This window comes from Mixophyes fleayi, chromosome 7 (assembly GCF_038048845.1).
Source record: "Mixophyes fleayi isolate aMixFle1 chromosome 7, aMixFle1.hap1, whole genome shotgun sequence".
In the NCBI taxonomy this organism is placed as follows: domain Eukaryota; kingdom Metazoa; phylum Chordata; class Amphibia; order Anura; family Limnodynastidae; genus Mixophyes; species Mixophyes fleayi.
The window spans coordinates 98,643,101-98,664,044 of NC_134408.1; the positions used below are offsets into that span (position 1 = coordinate 98,643,101).

The following is a 20,944-nucleotide window of genomic DNA, read 5'->3' on the forward strand; positions in this document are numbered from 1 at the left end:
TTTGAAAAGCATTTTTCATGGGTACTTATTATAACTATAGCATGGATAATACCAGTTATTGTTATTAAATATTTGCTATTCTGCTTTTATTTTGTCTATCTTGTGTGTCCCTGTTTTATGTATGGTCTGTTTTCCCCACAGTATGGCGCTGCAGAGCACAGTGACATTTTACAAATTAGCAACAATAATAATTAAATTGAATAACTGAAAAGGGAAGCAATATTTTCAACAAGGGATTGTGTTTCCATGGTTGAAAATTTAAGAGCAGTTTTAGAATAGGGTGATAATAAATTTATGTGGTGTGTGCGAGAGGGGGGAGGTGTGTGTGTGGGGGGGGGGGGGGGGCATGGGGGGGATATAAAGTGCACATCCTGATATGAGTTGTGACTGGTGCACAGTCTAGTCCAGCCCTAAAATGCAGCGTAAAGGTTGGCTGACCAGCATGCAAAAACATGCAGAATTTGTCATGCATGAAACACATTTACACCCTTTATAAAGCAGTATGGCTCTTTTGGCTGTAAACTCGGCACCCATGCAAAATATGCACCTAGCTCTACCAGGGGCGGATCTAAAAAATAGTTCTACCCTGGGCAATTTAGGGGAGGGGGATTTAGGCCCCGCCCCCTTGTTGACATCTAAGACCCCGTTTTTGACACACTGTCACTGCCAAATGGACCTGCACATAGTGTGCAGCCACCGGAAGCCCCCCCCCCCCCCCCCCTCTTTGGATCCACCACTGAATTCTACTGAAAACTCCACTTGGGATGGACTGATGTGAATGATTAAGCATTCCCTGTAAATCACTGCATGATATGTTGACACTATATAAACAAACCTTAATAATGATAATAGATTAGCTGGTTTCTTCTTGTGCCACTAGATTCAGTTTCCATGCTCCATAGTGTATCCAGGGCCGGATTAACCATAGGGCTAACTGGGCTACAGCCCTGGGGCCTATGGCATCCAGGGGGCCCTTGAAAGTGCTCAACAGCAGTATTGATCGGTCGAGGGCAGGGGCGCCCCCGGCGCGATCAGTGCTGCTGAGCACTTTCACTGCAGCCCTTCTCCGGCGCGCTGTAGTCTCCTTACTGAGGAGATCTCGTGAGTCTCACTTTCACGAGATCTCCTCAGTAAAGAGAGTGCAGCACGCCGGAGAAGGAGGTAAGTGCCGGGGGGACGCGGGCAGCTCCGATCACGGGGGGCGAGGGCAGCTTCAATCACGGGGGGCCCTCACGGGGGAATGGAGTCCCACTTAGCCCAGGGGCCTCCATTCCCTTAATCCGGCCCTGAGTGTAACCTGCAGTATATGAATAATCGAATATGCCTGTCCAACCAAAAAAGAGCGCTGGACTGTTCTTTTTGCATTCCATACCTATAATGCACACTTATCCACTTAATACTGTAATTTATTCTCTAAGTTTAAGTTGCTAACTATATGCACTGCTCCATTCTTAAATCGCCCTAAGAACACAGACTACTGTATCTAGAGTGTTGTTTGTACTCAAAATTGTATGTGCATAATATAATACTTTTTCATACAGGGAAAGCATTAGATGTGGCAAGACTTTAATTTGCATTTCTGTCTACACCAGTGTCCAAGAATGATGCAATGTAAACCAGTGGCGCACGCAGGGGGGGTTTCTGAGTCTCTAGAAACCCCCCCTCTGCGCTAACTAAGTGGCCACTGTCCTATACAGCAGCCGCGGCGCTGTCAAAGAAGCGTCCGCGGCGGTGCTGTATTGTATACAGCACCGGCGCAGACGCTTCTTAGACAGCGCCGCGGCTGCTGTATAGGACAGCGCTGGCGAAACGGAGCTGCTGCGCATGAGCGGGCGCATGCACAGCAGCTCTCTCTCAGTTTTTTTGGTTTTTTTTTTTAGGTCAACGGGGAGAAACCCCCCCCCCCCCGGACAATCCTCCGTGCGCCCCTGTAAACATTGGGGTAGCAGACTAGAAACCCATAGAGTGATTTGAAAAATTCAAACAGAACCTTTCAGATTGATATTTACTACTGGTGTGTCTCTATCTTTTTCACATTTCCGAAGAGAAAAAAAATTAGTAATTTTTAGGGGGGAATTCAATTGGCCGTGTTACTGTTAAAAGTAACGCGACCTGCACACTATTTCTGACGGTACGGTAATAGTGTACGCAATTACTGTTAATACGGTAATTTCAATGCAGCTGTTTGCTCGCGGCTCCCTGATTACCTAATTTACTTTATGATGATATTCTTTCTCAAGCCACACCCACCTATTATTTTCCTACCTCACCTCCACATTCCCAGAGATCAAGGTAGGAGAGGTAGAAAAATGAAGCAAAAACCACTTGTATTGTTGTTGTAATAGCCCTGCATGAGCCCTGGCTGGACGCACCTAGTATTTCCATAATCTAATTGCTTTCCTGTCAGTAGTAAGAGCAAATGATATTAGGTATAGGGTAATTGGATGGGCTCTATTTCCATACCCAATGCTATTAAATGCATGTGTTTTTGATGGCAGTGGACCCTTATTGTTTGTAAGGTCAGAGTTTTAACAGGTTAGACCAGGTAAATAATTGCCATGCTAGGAAAATATACAAGTGTAAAACAATAGTATATGAAAACATGAGCTAAACTCATTCGAGAGTTTGAGTGGTCATAAATGCATACATCGTGGCATGAGTTCTATTTGATCAGGGTAACGCGTGGAGATTGTACGTTCTACACTTGTTTTGCTCCGGGTCCTCCGTCTTCCTACCACAGTTCAAAAACACATTGTGAATGATTAAAAACGTTCTATGTAAAGTGCTTTATAATATATTGCAGCTATATAAATAAAAACTAATGACCAATATTCCTGACTGTAAAATCAGGACAAAATAAAGCACACCCTTTTTCCAAGCAAAGCTCGTCCGAGGGGCTAATTTTGTGATAGGCCACACCTCTCTATGTAGATCTATCAGAACTAAACTTGCCAGTTACAAAGCCTAAAATTAAAACATTTTTTTTTTAAACTAAGCAAGGAACTTGATGCATAAGGACAAACAATTTCTCCAAATTTAAAAAGCACAATCTTAAATTTTTAGAAAATGTTTGTTTTGTATGTATTAATGGGTTGTCACACAAGCAACCCTCTAAGGAGCAGCAAATAATCAAGTAATTGGTCCTTTCTTAATTATTAGGTATTGTGACTAAATCACTGATAAATAACTTCTGGTATAAATGTATTTAAAGGAAATAGCGCCGTGCACTTATTTATATAATTGCCAATGCACTTATTTTTGATTGTGTATATTTTGAGATAGGAAATCGTTATTTCTGAGACTAGGGTAGAAAAGTAGTTTTTCTGTTTTAACCTTTCTAGAGGAAATGCCTTATATCTGATGTATATATCTGATACAAAAAGTCTTTGTTCTGAAAAGCCTGTTGTATATCTTGGTGTAAGGAAATTCTTTGTTTGGGGTTGTACCTGTCTTTGGGAATGTGTATTATACGACTGTCTAAAGAAAGTATTCATGTTGATTGGATCTTTTGATGTGTGAGAGTTCAACTTGAAGACAGGAAGGTTTAATTAAAGACTGCTGCTAGACTTCCTGCTTCTAAAAACAAGATGCAGGAGATCACAAAGTTTCTAGAATTTCACAGATAAGTGTAAATATTGTTAGATTTACAATGCGTGTAAATCTATGTTTTGGTAAACAGGTTACATCCTGATTCTAAAAATAACCTGTGTCCAAATCTGTATAAAAAGCACTGTCCCGTTCACTGAAATATATCATGCTGATGTACCATCTGACCTGAGCACCTGGTACCTTAAACCAGTGTGAGAGCAAATAAACATCACTTGCTTCAAAGACCTGCTTGAAAACATCTTCAATATTGCTGTAATCCTGTGACCAGCAGATTACTCAATAAATCTAATCTGTTCGGCTGTTTCTGAGGTTGGACCCAGCACTCCAGTACCACCGTTCTTCCTGCTGCCCTGCAGCCCTGGTCAGTGTGATAGGCCAGGGGGGAATCTATCCACAGAAATCCTGATCTATAGGAAGTGTACTAGCCCAAGTGTACCAGCATAGGAGTACACTAGCAGTGGCAGTTACCCAGAAGGAACATGGTTCTGAGCGCCATAAAGGAGCTCAGTGGTGGCAGCAGGCTTCTCCCACTGCGGCAGGAGGGGCGTATTCGGAATAACGAAAGAGGACGGTGGCAAAGTAAGCCTAGCCGGTTCCCAGCAACAACAGATAGGGTGGCATAGTTGTTCCATCCTGTCACAGGTATACATTGTTTAACTCTCAATATAAAGTTCAAGAGTCAAAGTTTGTCAGCGCCCATTAGCAGTCCGTTTAGGCAGACAGCAATATATGTAAATAATCTTTGAATACATAAGGCTCAGCATGTTTATTTTTAAATATGTGATGCGTCTCATTTAATGGTTAGCACAATATTCGTTCCAAACTGGTTGCCTCAGTGTTAAAGTAAAAAAACATTGTTTTTTTTCCTGCTTCTAGCTCTCTTCTAGGTCAAAGTCTCCCTACAGGAATAACTACAATTCTCAAACATTCAAAGTCTAAATAGAAATGTAATTTGTGGTGGGTTTATCACTGTAATCTAAACCAAGAACTTGACTAACAAAGCTGCCGGCATCACCCTTCACCTACAAAATAGTCTAATTATTGTTTTTTCCTCAATGTTTAAATTAGTTAGTAATATAGAAATAATGTAATACATCAAGCTAAATTAATGGAAAAGATGTCCAGGCATGAATGTCTAAGACATAATGTTCATGTGATATATTAGGTGTATTAAGCAATTTTCCACCTACTACATTTTGCTCCAAAACACTGTAAAAAAAAATTCACAGCATATTTTTCTGCAAATTACTTAAATGGTTGATGGTAAAAAATACCTTGTTTTTTTAAAGACCAGAGATACAATTCCATGACTTTCCTCTTAGCCATTCAATTTAGTGTGTTATGTTCATTATTTGTTAGATAACAGCTGTAGTGCTTTTGCATTATTCCCTGCCAATATCGTAGTGGAATCATTGAGAGGGCAATGTGGGAGCTCAGTTTAAAAGCCTTCTCAGATGTACAGTTATATAAATTCAGCTCTTCGGCAGTGCAATGAATAGCATAAAACTACTGCAGGTAATTAAACCTATAATCAATAGTGGACCATTAACATCAAGAAGCCCTATTATGCTTTTGACCCTTAAATCCATATTGTGAGTACACAGTATGTGTGTGTATACATCAGTCACATTATTAAAACCACTTGCCTATTATTGTACTTCCCCCTTTTGCCACCAAAACAGGTCTGACCTGTCAAGTCATGGAATGTACAAGACCTCTGAAGGTGTCCTAAGGTATCTGGTACCAAGACGTTTGCAGCTGATAATTTAAGTTGTGAGGTGGGGACTCCATGGCTCTGACTTGTTTTTCTAGCACATCCCACAGATGCCCGATCGGATTGAAATCTGGGGAATTTGGAGGACAAGACAACACCTTGAACTCTTTGTCATGTTCCTCAACCCCTTCCAGATCAATGTTTGCAATATATCAAGGGGCATTTTTCTGCTGAATAAGTTCACTGCCATCAGGGAATAATGTTGCCACAAAGGTTTGTGCTTGGTCTGCAGCAATGTTTAGGTAGGTGGTCCATGTCAAAGTAACATCCAAATAAATGCCAGGAACCAAGGTTTCCCAGCAGAAGATTGCCCAGAGCACCACACTGCATTTGCTAGCTTGCCTTCTTCCCATAGTGCATCCGGGTGCCATCTCTTCCCCAGATAAACAAGACACACTGTGGGGAACACCTTGCTTACTATCAGGAATCGGGAATAAACACTTCTGACTGAGAGTGCAAGCGCCCTTTGACCACCTCCTATCAAACATGCATTGCTACTTACATTCAAAGCAACGTCTATGGATAATCAGACTAAGGAGGAAATATATTCAGTTTTTCCATTTTCAAATTCCAAATTTCCTCGTCTCAACCTATTTTTTCTTTGAAAAACAGAGAGGAAAACAAAAATGTAAGTGGAAGCACTGAATGCCTGGTACCTATAAAGGGCGATTTAGTTGATATTAGCTTTCTAAATATACATGCAGATTGTACCATCTCTGGGGCTGAAACGAACATAAAGAATACACAGAAAAATAATATAGTTATTAATGGAAATCAAAAATAGTTGTTTTTTTCACCCCCTCCCCCCCCATGAGATTCTTTAATTAGGATGTTATTAATGTCTCCTTTATACAGCATGCATTTTTACAGTTGCTGCTGATTGCAAACACATGTTTTAGCATGCATATGTAACCGTAATCACTATCACTCAGTATTTGCAGAAGATCTGTAGCTGGTGCGAGTGATACGACTAAAAATCATGTATTTATGTATTCAAAGCTTGAATTGGATGCTACTGCGTACACTCTAGCTTGGCACATCCTCACTGTACATTGACTATGTGCATACGCCCAGTCCCCTCCCTGTTCCACCCATGAAATCATAGTCTTAATTGGCCTTAGCGTTCAAAGATGATTTGCATACACTTGCGTTCTGTGGCGGATTGTTCGTGTCTAGGCATGCACAGTGCAATTGTGATACCCAGAAACTTTTGGGCATTAGAACCCATTGATTCAGGACTGTCTCACAACATGTTACAGGAAATACTTTAAGACCCAGAAAAGCCCAGTCTGTGGGGGCTGCTGGAAGGTTCTGTGTTTTGTGTGACAGGAAAAAAATGATGAGACTGTGGAGACAGTGATTCAAGGAAGCAGAGTAACAGAGAGAGGGCTGAAGAGCCGTATGAAAAGAAAATATAGAGGAAAGCAGATAAAAATGACAGCTAACAAACTGGAGTGACAGCAGCAACAGTGACCAGGAAAAAAAGGAGCACCTGACAATAAAGGTGGCGGGACACAGTGAGAAAGAAATCTGAGACAGACAATAAAAAGTGTGAGAAAGATAACATCATAATGAGAAATTGATAAAGAGATAGAAAGAAATAACAGAAGAGGATAAGACAGTGAGATATATTTACCTGTTTGCAAGTGACATTTATTCTGACAGGAAAACAACAAACAGTTTAACATATTTATCAGAATATCAGTATTATTTATTCCTCTCAATTTATAAGAAGACATGTACTGAACATTTGGCTGAAAGTTATAGCAAAAATTGGATAAACATCTTTTGGGCACTACCTGCTATATACTAATAACAATATATGCAGGACTGACATCACACAAGTTCAATGAATGGTATACAAGTCCAATAAATAGTGAATTGATTCTTCATCGGATCCACACAGTGATGAATAAATTTATTTTATGGTGCCAATATCAGTTAGGAAGTAACCAGAGTTGATATTTCAGCTGCAACTTGATTGCCGAATCCTCTAGAGTGAAGACGTTCTTAAGAGATGTTCCTGTCCTTTTGGTTCTTTGTTTTCCTGTTATTAGTGGAGTGGTTTTGGAGTTGCTTATTTTTGGTGTTCCTTTGGAGTGAAGTGGTGGCTGGGTATTGGTTAGAGATGGTCACTGACCCCCGTGTTTTGGTTTTGGATTCGGTTTTGGATCTGGATTACCGTCGTGTTTTGGTTTTGGTTTTGGTTTTGCAAAACCGCCATTGCGTGTTTTGGTTTTGGTTTTGGTTTTGTTTGGTTTTGTTTTGCTATTTTGTTGGAAAATACATGTTTTTGTGCCTAAAATAACCCAATTTAGTGCTCCAACTGTTTTAGAGATAAGTAATCTAATTGTTGAGGTAATAAATCATCCAAAAAAACTGTTTAATTCTTCGTTGGTAGGCCTTCATTTATTCTACACACAAAACAGATTGTCTTCCTATCCCTCTATGCATATTGGCAATGCAGCCATCGTCTTTGGATGTATATTACACCCTACACTTATAGTTAAATATGTAAAGAAATGGAAAAAGACAGTTTGCTTTCTGTCTCTCTAGGCCCCCCTCCACTTGTATAAAATACTAATAAATTCAGCCGTTATATACTGTACAATATAAATTGAAATGGACAAAGGCAGTTTGGTATCTGTCTGCATCAGATCCTCTCTCCACTAGGAGTAAAATAGAAAACTATTCAGCCGTTATATAATCTAGAATATAAATAGAAATTGAGAAAGGCAATTTGGTATCTGTCTGCATCATAATCATCAACATCATCATTAGCGCCCTCGTCGCCTACACAAATCTCCCCCTCATCCTCTTCTAATTCCAAAGTGGCATCCTCAATTTGGGTATCACCGGCTACACTCGGGCTATTAAGGCACACATCAGCAGAATGCTCACGATTAGACATCCCACTGTTGGATGGACTCTCCACAGGGATTGTTGTCATTTGTGAATCAGAGCAAATATTCTCCTGTAATGCCTCACTGTTATCTTGCAGCTCGGCTTTGATGCGTAACAGTAGTTGTGCACCAATTGTAAGCTGGGTAACTTTTTGGGATCTGCCACTAATAGCCAAAGGTGAAGGCCTCATTCTCTTTTTGCCACTGCGTGTGTAGAATGGCATGCTTGCAATTTTTTTTTTATCGTCACTTAACTTTTGCTCAGTTACACTTCTTTTTCGCTTCAATACAGTAAATTTTTTTTTTGTTTTTGTTTTTTGCACTAATTTGAAAACACTCTGTTGTTTGACATCGCCTTGGCCAGATGACGTACTGGGAACACTAACATCAGGACTGGTGACAGAACCTGGTTGCTCATTCAGATCATATGTGGACTGCTTTGAATCCATTCTGAGTGCAAACCACTGGGGAGTGCTAAAAATTATTTAGTAGATACTGCTGACAGATATGACTTTTGACAGCCAGAAATATTAATGCACAATTAGGGAGGACACCCCAAAAGCACTGAGGAGTGCTAAAAATTATTTAGTAGATACTGCTGACAGATATGACTTTTGACAGCCAGAAATATTTATGCACAATTATGGGGGACACCCCAAAAGCGCTGGGGAGTGCCAAATATGAAGAAAAAATAATAAACCTCTATCCTCCTCTCTGCACTAGCGATTTTGGTTAGAGCAATTGCAAGAACAATATTGTATTCTCTGTCCCTGCTCTAATTAGCCTATGACTACACCCTGCTCTCTCCCTCTGTCAAATGGCGATGGATTGCTGTGGAGGCGTGTATTTATAAAGTTGAAGTATCGCGAGAACCGAGCCCCGAGATCCGACGACGTCACAATGACGTTCGGCCTCGATTTGGATTCGGAATGGGCGGGAGAGTACCGAGCTGCTCAGCTCGGTACTCGGATACCCAAAGTTCGGGTGGGTTCGGTTCTCGGAGAACCGGACCCGCCCATCTCTAGTATTGGTGCACTTATTCCGTGGATAACTAATGAAGTTATTTATCCTGAACATTAGATAGAATAGTAAATCTTTAGCAGTTTCTATGATCAGATTTTTTTGTGGATAAAAAATTCTCAATTTTCAAACAGTGTCTTCCAGCACTCAGACTCTGATATCCTGAGGCAGTCACTACGCGGCTGATGTCATGGTGTCACATTGCTCTGCTCGCAGAACAGCGTCACTAGCTTCACCAATAGCATGTGAAAGTTATGTTTAATCCCCAGATAAGTGTGATGTGTGTCTAGTGACCGAGACTCTTACCTCACAGTCGCACAGAACCTCCATTATAATTGTAACCAACTATCACCTCAGAGACATCCTCCATCTTGTAGTTGACATCCCCATTGCCTAGCTATGTTCATTACTACAAAGACTGATTGTTCATAGAGAAAAGAAAATAGTAATTATTTTATCTGATATGTTGTATGTAAAAATGTGTTTAACTCCACTATGCTATTTACATAACTGTTGCCAAAAAACTGAAAGACAGTGATTATTGACTTAGATTAAGGTAAATATTTGTGAGCAGCATTGCTTATAACTAGAAAATTGTAATTATATGGTATTTGTTGCCAATCATTATTTGCCCACAAAACAACATTTTAGTAATATATTGTTCCTGAATAATAAATTTGACATTAGTTAATGTTTGGTGTTCAACTTGTATAGGGGACCCGAGGGTTCTCTGTCTCACTGCCCTGTTGTGATTCAAAGAAGAACGTCTGGAGACCGGGTGCACTACACTAACAACAGCTACCAATAGGAGTGTTACATAATTTACCGCAAATACATCAAGTATCAGTACTTACGTTCCTTAATGCGTCAGGCACTCTGTGTGTAAAGATTCATATGCCTTTCATATTATTAGGGCAATATATAAACTTCCATGGCGATTCCTGACCATGACCTTATCCGTGTGGAGTTTGTATGTGCGTATGCGTGTGTTTCCTCCCGGTGCTCCGGTTTCCTTCCGCACTCTAAAATCATACTAGTAGGTTAATTGTCTGCTAACAAAAATGAACCCTAGTCTGTGTGTGTGTGTGTGTGTGTGTGTGTGTGTGTTAGGGAATTTAGACTGTAAGCTTCAGTGGGGCAGGGACTGATGTGAGTGACAAATATTCTCTCTGCAGCATTGGATTGACTTGGATATATTGCATACACATTACATGTATAGGCTTGTATAGCATTTCTCAGCAAGTCCAGGGGGTATATTTACTAAACTGCGGGTTTGAAAAAGTGAAGATGTTATAGTAACCAACCAGATTCTAGCTGTCATTTTGTAAAATATACTAAATAAATGATAACTAGAATCTGATTGGTTGCTATTTGGCAACATCTCCACTTTTCCAAACCTGCAGTTTAGTAAATATACCTCCAGGACTTTTATTGTGCATGAACTATGCATTTCCAGCTAGAATTCACAGTTGTGCATGCTTCGTCCTTCCGTCAAGCCGCCAGTAACAAGATGACCATCATGTTATATTTTATTATTTTTAATAAAATGCAAGTGCTTTTGTTTGCCTACTGCTTTAACAAGTACTCCTTCTTTAATATGATCAATCTCATGATATTAAACTCTAACATAATTTACATTGGGAAAAACACAGGAAATTAAAGTGAAAAAACATTTGTAACTGCACCATTAAGATTCTAATAAAAAAACAAACACACAGGATATTTCGTTATTAAAGTTGAGTGTAAACCTTGGAATTATTGGATGACACCAGTCATAAAATCACATGACAAAAGATTGATATCAGTGTTGAAATGTTCTATGTGACATATTCAGTGATGATTATTATGAATGATGCCATCAGACAATTATTAGCAGAGGGGATAGTTAAGCTTTATGTGCAAACTTGTAATGACTTTTTGTGTGTTTATTTTTTTTAGAACTTCAATGGGTGCTGTTTAAGATGTTTTTTGTTTTAATTCTTCTTTATATTCCTTTCTTATTAAATATATTGTTTGTGCCTCTATGTGTAGAATTGAAAGATGCTACTGACAGTTGTAAAAACCTTTTACACAGTATTTAATGATACATAACGTCTATAAGTCTGTTTGGTTCACTTGTGTCATATAGCTGTGAATCAGCAGGAAACATTTTTACTGGGAATTAACTAGCAATATCATTAATCAGGTTGGGAAGAACAGTTCTGGGTTAGAGATGCTTATTGTATAGGCCTAGTAAATATTCTATCATCATCATCATCTATTTATTTATATAGCACCACTAATTCCGCAGCGCTGTACAGAGAACTCACATCAGTCCCTGCTCCATGGAACTTACAATCTAAATCCCCTAACATACACACACACAGACCGAGAGAGAATAAGGACAATTTGATAGTAGCCAATTGGAGTGTGGGAGGAAACCGGAGCACCCGGAGGAAACCCACACAAACACGAGGATAACATTCAAACTCCTCACAGATAAGGCAATGATCTGGAATCAAACTCATGACCCCAGTGCTGTATGGCAGAAGTGCTAACCACTGTATATGTTTACATTTAGTAATCTAACTAAATATTCAATTCTTTTGTCATCATGCCATCTGGAGATTTGCATTTTCTAGTTACAGAAGTGACCTCTTCAGGCAAGATGTCTTTTATGGGTTTGGATGTGTTTACATTAGTGCTATGTGGGTAAAGCACATTAAAGCTAATGCATCACCTGCTGTCAGTAGCCTTTACTGTTTGGAACAGCCCTTCCTATTAAGGTAAAATGGATAAAACAGATAATACATGGTTTATTGGCAGAGACTACCATGCTCCTTTCTAATCATCTTAGATTATTGCTTTCAAGTGTCTTTGAGACACTCAAAGTCACATTAGAGCAGTAAATAATGTTATTAATCATTTGCTGTTTAAAAAAAAATCTAAAATAAATCCTTATTGAAGTTCCATGATATGAAAAGAACTGATTTTGCTGGTCAAAACTGGCTGAAAACTTAATTTGAATGTTGAAGTTATATCTTTGTATCAAGTGTTTCCATATGATACACAAGGAATAAGAACCTCCCATTGTAACTCACAAAGGATACTTTCAGTCACCTCTGATTTCCAAGACTACAGTGATCCTTCTGTTATCATACAGTGCATGCAGGAGCAATTGTTTTTTCTACAGAAAATGACAACACTGCAAACTTTTTTGGTAGAGGATGCTGGGCTTGGTCATGTGTGTTCTTTCAATATGGGTTAGGTGTTTGTTTTACAAAAGTATTCTTAATTATTAATTAATATTATATAAGGTATAATATATCATCAATTGTTAGGGCTCCTATGAGGTAAATCATCACCATCACCATTTATGTATATAACGCCACTGATTCCGCAGCGCTGTACAGAGAAATCATTCACATCAGTCCCTCATTGGCGCTTACAGTCTAAATTCCCTAACACACACACACACACACAGACAGACAGAGAGAGAGACTAGGGTCAATTTTAATAGCAGCCAGTTAACCTTACACTGCTACCCCCTTTTTATTATCATTATAACCATCTAATATATATAAGCCTAGCGGCGTGTGTTAGTGTGTGTGTGTGTGTGTGGAAAAAACTATTTTCTCAGAAAGGGCTCATCCAATTGACCTGAAATTTGGTATACTGACATTATTTGACAAAAAAATTATAATAGTGAAGTCAGTTAACTTCCATCATCCCCCCTTCCCCCCGTGGGAGGGGTTGTAAAGGCTAAATTGAGAACATTTCGATCGACATGGTTAAATCTATGTCGAATCGAGCAATTTTGTGTCCCTTAAATGAGGACGTTGATAAACTTAAGGAAAAAGTGATGGAAATAATGGAAGGTGAATTTATGATTTATTTGAGTGATGATGCAGTAAAAGCAGTCGATGACACTGAGAAAGAAAATTTCCCAGTTGAGTTTTTGAATACCTTGACTCCTTCCGGAATGCCAAGGCACAGATTAAGATTGAAAGTTGGAAGCATTATTATGCTATTGAGAAATCTGAATGTTAAGAGAGGACTGTGCAATGGCACTCGATTAGTAGTGACAGCACTGAAAACGAATGTGATACAAGCAGAAGTTTTGACTGGCTCTGCTGAAGGAGAGAAGGTGATGATACCTCGGATTGACATATGTCCATCCAAAATAGGACTGCCGTTTAAGCTAACACAGCGGCAGTTCCCTTTGAATGCGGCATTTGCTATGACCATTAACAAGTCACAGGGTCAAACACTTGACCGTGTGGGTATTTATTTACCAGAGCCTGTCCTTGGTCATGGACAATTGTATGTCGCATTTTCACGAGTACGGAGAAGCAGTTATGTGAAAGTGCAGGTTATGAATACTGCCCTTCAAGGAAGACTGATTGAGCACAACGATAAGGTGTTTAGCAGAAACGTTGTGTATCGAGAGGTTTTAGAACAGTAAGACGATGGAGATTAAGGATGTGTCGATGAAGATGAAGGATGAGGGGATGGAGAAGAATGATGAGGTGGTGACATGTGGACAAAACCACGTTAAAAAAAGGGCGCTTACGTCGGGAAGTAACGCTCTTCCACTGAGGAGGCCTGGCCTAGCCCCAAATGCATGACAAGAACCTTTTTAACACCTTAAGTAGCTTGATTTGACTAGAATGCATGAGTATCATGCACGGGTTAACTTGTTTATTTATATAGCGCCACTAATTCTGCAGCCCTGTACAGAGAACTCGCTAAAATCGGTCCCTGCCCCATTGGGGCTTACAGTCTAAATTCCCTAACACACACACACACACAGACAAATTGTTTCAGGTGGCACATTCTTAGGAGAGGCAGAGATGATGTGTTTTACTACAACTCTTGGCATCCAACCTGCTCTCTGTCCTTCCCCATAACTACAGTCACTGTGCTCTGTAATGGTTGATTTAGAAAAATGCGGAGTATAACAATCACTTGCGCCTGCTATCACTGTGTTAAGAGAAAAGTGAGAGCAAAAGAGATAGAGGGAATATTTTACCAGTCTCCATGCTCCTATTAAAATGTTGGCAGGAGAAAGAGCTAGTGATTGGTTTGTTTACTTCATCCTGCAATCAACTGTTTCTGGTGAGTCATGTGAGGGGTTAAAAGGGCCACCTTATGCAGCATGAGAGCAATGCCTACAGGAAAGTATTCAAATAGCAGAAGTCACCAGGGGTATTTCTCTCACACACACACATTATATATATATATATATATATATATATATATATATATATATATATATATATATATATGTGTGTGTGTGTATATATAGATAGATATGGCTATAGATAGATATGGCTATATAGAGAGGGAGAGAGATAAAATTATATTTGTAGAAAATTACATAAAATATGTATTTTGTCCTCTTTCTGAATTGGTTGTTTTTAATGTATTTTTCTTTTCTTTTTTTGCCGAAACATAGTGTAACTATATTAAAGTCACTTATGTAACATCAATATTCCATTACTTAATTTTTGTTGTTCCTTTTTCAGGGTCCATCCACCGATTTAACTGACAGATCAGAAAACAGAACAGAAGACCACAGAAATCTCAATTGGCAAGAAGAAAATATGCGATCACAGAAGCCCAGGTCCATGTGGAGGTAACGATTTTAGTTTATAACTTATTCCTGCCATGATTGCTGCAGTCAAACAGCTGTGTGTGCTCAGTGCTGGGAATCCAGCAGAGGAATTACAGTAATTCTCCTGTATGATGCAGGAAAATACTCTCAGGTTGTTGGTGACTTGAAATGTGTTGCCATATGGCCCTATTGAGAATAGAGCAAATATTAGATTTGTTTTAAAATATAGCTAAGCAAACCATATGGCTTTACTTACAGTATATGCATCTTACTAATAATTCGACTTTCTTCATATTTCTATGTCTCAGGTGACCTATTCAACACATTAGGTTTACAATCGCTATTAACAATTATTACAGTTATTATGCCTAGATTGCTACTGAAAGTTAATATATTTTAAAATATTCCAGCAATGGAACTTGTTTAGCAGCTGTGTGTTTATTAAAAGCAATACTCTAGCCTTACAGATCAGATAATGATCCTGCATAGTCAGCTTTCTTACCTGAATACTTGAATTATCTATTTGCCATGTCTTAGCATACATCATTATGTACCCTATTGTTAAAAAATATGTTCACTCTAACAAACTTTTTTTAATTTTTACCTAACTAGACTCAATATAACCAAAGTGTTAATATGATTTTGTTTGTTAGATAAAGTTTCTGTCAGTGTCTATCTTCCTAACATTACATGCAGCTAAGGGACTTGTCATTTGAGATAGTGTGAACTGTATGTAAGCCTTTCATTCATATTGGCCACATCACGGCTTCATCTGCCCAATTTCTGAAGTTCTGCAACCCCCAGTGCAAATTACTTTTCATTTTGTATAACCTCCTCCCACGCGCGTATCCAAAACTTCGCCCGCGCTGCCCCCCTCCACTGGAACAAGCTCCCTCCCTCCATCAGAACTTCCCCTAATCTGTCCAGCTTCAAACGGGCCCTAAAAACCCACCTTTTTCTTAAAGCCTTTCTGTCTCCCACTTAACTTCCTACCTTATCTTCTGCCTCTGTCCCCCTACTCTCCCTCTCTCCCCTGCGTCTCTCTGTCTGTCCACCCCTCCCCTTAGATTGTACGCTCCTCTGAGCAGGGCCATCTCTCCTCCTGTTTCCACCACTTCTAACTCTGCTCTCCAGCTACTTAGCCCTCCTCCTCGAGGGTCCTCCACCCCACGTCCACTCTCGCTCCCTCCTCCCCCCTGGGGGTCTCCCTGTCTTCCGCGCCCTCCTTCTTGGGCCCCGTCGTTTGCGGATCCTCCCCCCCCCTTCCCCGCCCTCTCTAGCTGTGCATTGAGCGTACTGAGTTGCTGTGTTTACTGTACTGTGCTGTCTCCCATTGTATTGTGATTTTGTTTGTCTCTGTACGGCGCTGCGGATGCCTTGTGGCGCCTTATAAATAAATATTAATAATAATAATAATTTTGGTAATTTCAAGACCATTGTATCAGCATATAAACTAAAGGTAAGCTAGAGAAATAACAGCCTCTTCCATTGATAATCTAATTATGCTAATTGTCATGCTTTTACATGCATGGCATGGAAGACATCACTTTGGAGAAAATAGACTAATTACAGATGGAGTATAGTTAATTGCATGTTTTTGGATGTCATAGTTAATTATCATTCACATTAATGGAAAACGTATGATAGCAGTATGAGTGCTGATTGGTGAGCCAAGCAATTCACATGTTTCAAAGCAGACTACTTCATTTGTAGCTTTATTATGTCATTTTTCAATAGTTATGAGGAAGGGAAACAGGTCATAAAGCAAATAACCATAACTAACAAAAGAAATATAGTTAATCAATTTACATCAATTCTAGACCCTCAATTTAATCCTCCGGTAACTTTTCACAGTATATACACCAATCAGCCACAACTTTAAAACCATTGACAAGGGAAGTGAATGACATTGATTACCTCATTACAATGGCACCTGTCAAGGGGTGGGATATATTAGGCAACATGTGAACAGTTCTTGAGGTTGATTATTTGGAACCACGCGTATCAATGAGCCTTGGGCACCCATGATCCTGTTGCTGGTTCACCAGTTGTCCTTCCTTGTACTAACAACTGCATACTTGGAACAGCTGATCCACTTTAAGGCATCTCTCCAATACTGATGAGTCAGTGCAAGTTTATCTTTGTCATTATGTACATTATTATTATTATTTTTTTTTATCTATATAATACCACCATATTACACAGAACTCTGCAGATAATATTTGTTATCCTCATCAGTTCCTGCCACATTGGAGCTCAGAATCTTAATTTACTAACCAATAAACACACCCTCATGTGGGTTTGTTTTGATCAGCAGCCAGTTAATGTAGCAAGTGTGTCTGGGAGGAAACCTAAGTACCTGGAGAAATCACACGCAAAACGGGGAGAACATGCAAACTCCACATAGATAGGCCCCTGGTTGGGAATCAAACTCATGACCTCAGTGCTGTTAACAAGACTAATCAGTGTGCCACCATAACTTAGAAGGGACTTTGATGATTAGTAGCCTATACCTTATATAGATAAGATAATTGTATGTTATATACATATAGAATATCTTGCCAAAATATTTTTTTTGCCATTACATTATATGAACTAGAATCCATCCCAAAGTGGGAAAAAGGTGTATGAGATAATTAGAAATAGCTAAATATCTATTTATTCCTCAATGTCCATAACCTGCTTAAATATTTGAAAGCTTCTCTCACTATAAATATTCCCTCTGCTTAATAGACATGTGTGCTAACTTAGGGTTTCCTATAATAGTGTAGCTGGAGCTCATTGTTTCAGTAGTCCTGTGAATTTAGGGAGAACCTCCCTCAAAGTTCAAAGTGTAGATTTCATTGCCTGAGCGAGAAAGAAAGGGGTGGTATGTATCTCCACACATCCTTATCAGAACTCCAGTCATATAAATACTTGGCATCTCTATCTGTACGTTCAGCTACTGCCTGAATTAGAACATTTGATGGTGAGTTTAGCTACTCACACACCATATGACTGATTACCAGCAATCTGGTAAAGAAAAGTTGACAGAGATTGTTGTTACTAGACCACTGCTACACAAAATACTGTTTGTTTAAATGGCAAAGTATTATAAACGAGCTGTAGGCAACATGTGGCTCTCCAGCTAAAGACTGTCAGAAAATGCCGAACTTGTCGTTTGAAAGCAGCTGTAGAGCCAGACGTTGCCTACCTCTGCAATAAATGTCTTTTTTGCAAATTTTAGGTTGTTTCGTGATAAACACTTTCACATACTACATATATGGCACATTGTATTATTTTAACTGCATCTAATATCTATAAGAAAGTTTCATCTTCTGTCCTTGCTTACTGAAATCTGTTTTTAGCTTCCAGAGATACTAGCCAGCCTAGCTTTTCATGCACCCGCACAAAAAGGACCATTAAATCTAGCTAGTTGATATTTAGAAGGGCAGAGAACTGTCATTTTGTGTTTGAAGGTTGTAACAGGAAGGCCTGGAGGATTTCAGAATTTATAACTTTTAATACACTTTCAGTTTTCAGAAATTGCTCAGCTTATCTTTGAATTAAGTTTTGTATGTCACAAAGCTACAAATAATATCACTTGGAGTCCTCCAAATCTAGGTAAAATAAATCCAAAAACAGGCTCACCTATTAGTATTCCTGCACTGCATACAATGTAATGTCGAAACATGCATTTTTATTTTACCAATCGTAAGTGCCACAAACAATAAAGAATTATGGGTCCCCTAACAAACTTTGATTCTGGGTCCAACTCTCCTTGAGAGATAAGTTTGCTAACTTCCGAAACTTCAAGCAAAGTATCAATGTTATGTACTCTTTGATTCTATGAGCTGAATGCAGATTTGGATCAGACAATTGTGGTGGTTAATATGAAAAATTCAGAGTTTCCCTTGCTCTGTCCATCAGCCTTTGGTAAGTAAAATGTGTGCTCCTAGCTATTTTCCATCCCAGTCACTTTAAAATTTATGTGGGCAGAGAGACCACTTTTATAGTAAAGCACTACACCTGTTTTACTGTGGTGGTTTTCTAGACAGTGGGTGGTAAGCTTTGAACTGGATATCCCCAGTTAGTGCAGGTCAGATGTAGACTGTAGATGGTACTGTAACTTTTACTCTATTGTAAAACACAAATTAGGAACTATGTTAAGTAGTAGAACTCTTTAAATGTATCTGGCAGGTATTAATCCTAGAGTCGGAATGCTTATTTTGTTTAAAAATAAGAATTCTGGGGGCATATGAGTCGCCAACCTTGTTAAATACTATCAGGCTACACATTTGGTCCATTGTATCCTGTGCCACACCAGTGAGTATTGACGTCCATAGAAGCTGACTTAATAAATTTCTATTCCCCATATTGCTTGCTGTGGATTGATTCTCAACATCGGACTAAAGTTGTATCCTTCCTCCCTACTGTGAAATTTTCATTATCAATTTTGGATAATAGCACTCGTTTATATCAAATGCACTCACATTTTCCTCTTTGTCCCTCTGTGGAACAATACAGCGTTTGTTCCGGGACAGGACCTTAAACCTTCCATCGTTGGACTAGACATAATGCTATTTTTGCCTTGCTTCTTGCCCCCTTGAATTTCTTCCCATGATTCGCTGATTTCCCTAGCAGATTTGCGCTCTTTTCAATACCTTTAGCAAACATTTCTATCAGACACTTGACATCCCGATACCAGCTGATCACTGTTCCCCGCTGGAGTCTCTCTGTCGCAATAACCCCTCCTCTGAGGGCTGCATCTCTACATTATGTCAATTGGTGTTAACTCATAATCAACAGCAAAGGAATCCGCATGAATTTTCATGGGAGAGATATATGGGGGAGTTCTTGGACAAAACAAATCTGACCTAATCCTCGATTTCAGTGACTATAAAAGAACATTAATTTAAATTTTACTTATATGTGGTACTGGGTTCTAACTCGCCTTCATGCCATATTTGCAAATTCTTCAGATTTATGTTGGAGGTCGTGCGGCCATAGAGGTACCCAGCTGCATATCTGATGGTCCTAAAATAAATTGTTACTGGGATAAAGTGCACAATATCATTTAATCACTAAAGCCGGACTCACCACTACTCACTCCTGCTTATACCTATTCCTGACACCCCGCGTCATACACAAAAATTAATAAAACACATGCTATTATCAAGTCGCTTCCAATTGTAGAAGGATTAATCCCCCTTCGTTAACTACCACAATTTACATTATTTGGCTGACCTATCTTTTGGAGCGCATCACTGCCATCTTATATAACACACCTCACAGTTTCCAGGGTACATGGTCTCCTTAGATAGATTATTATGAGACCAAACCACCCCTGAATATCATTTAATTCATACTTTTATTTTTTTTTAAGTTCATCCTAAGTAAGTAGCTCCTCCCTCTTTCCCCACTACACCACCGTTCCCTCTCCAGACTGTGTACATATTACTATCAGGGGGGAGCACTCTAACTCCTGTTTTTGTTTTGTACTGCTTTTGATTCTGTCGTTAATTGTCCCTTCAGAGTTTTGGTATTTTTGAGCATTTCGATTTATGTTAACTCCCTAACCCCCCCCCCCCCCCCCCCCGGCCACTTTCCCTTGTCCCAATCTCCTCCCAATCTAGTCTTACCCACTTTCTCTTTTCCTTTAATGTGTCTTTAATTGTATTTTTGTTGTACCCGTTTACCATGTTTCTATTTCTATAGAAACTAATAAAAAAGTATTTGTTAAAAAAAAAGAAAAAAATAGAAGGTAGGTTAATTGGCTGCTAACAAAATTGACCCTAGTCTCTTTCTCTCTGTGTGTGTATGTTAGGGAATTTAGACTGTAAGCTCCAATGGGGCAGGGACTGATGTGAGTGAGTTGTCTGTACAGAGCTGCGGAATCAGTGGCGCTATATAAATATAAATGGTGATGATGATGATGAAGGCAACTGTGTGTTCATAATGTTAAAACAGCAACAATTTGTCTGGAGATATATAGAGGTCTATTCTGCAGCGTAATCTTCAGTATCTACAGACAAAAGTATAATGGGCGGTTGTCAAATGTTA

At 39.3% G+C, this 20,944-nt stretch overlaps 1 protein-coding gene across 4 annotated transcripts in view; it reads left to right on the forward strand.

Moving 5' to 3' along the window:
- Window positions 1–20,944, forward strand: part of PARD3B (par-3 family cell polarity regulator beta) — a 1,062,783-nt gene that overhangs the window by 315,891 nt on the left and 725,948 nt on the right. For all 4 annotated transcript variants that reach the window (XM_075180190.1, XM_075180191.1, XM_075180192.1 and 1 more), the window contains exon 5: window positions 14,814–14,923. In XM_075180190.1, coding sequence (XP_075036291.1) covers window positions 14,814–14,923 — 110 coding nt within the window. The remainder of the gene's footprint in view (window positions 1–14,813; window positions 14,924–20,944) is intronic.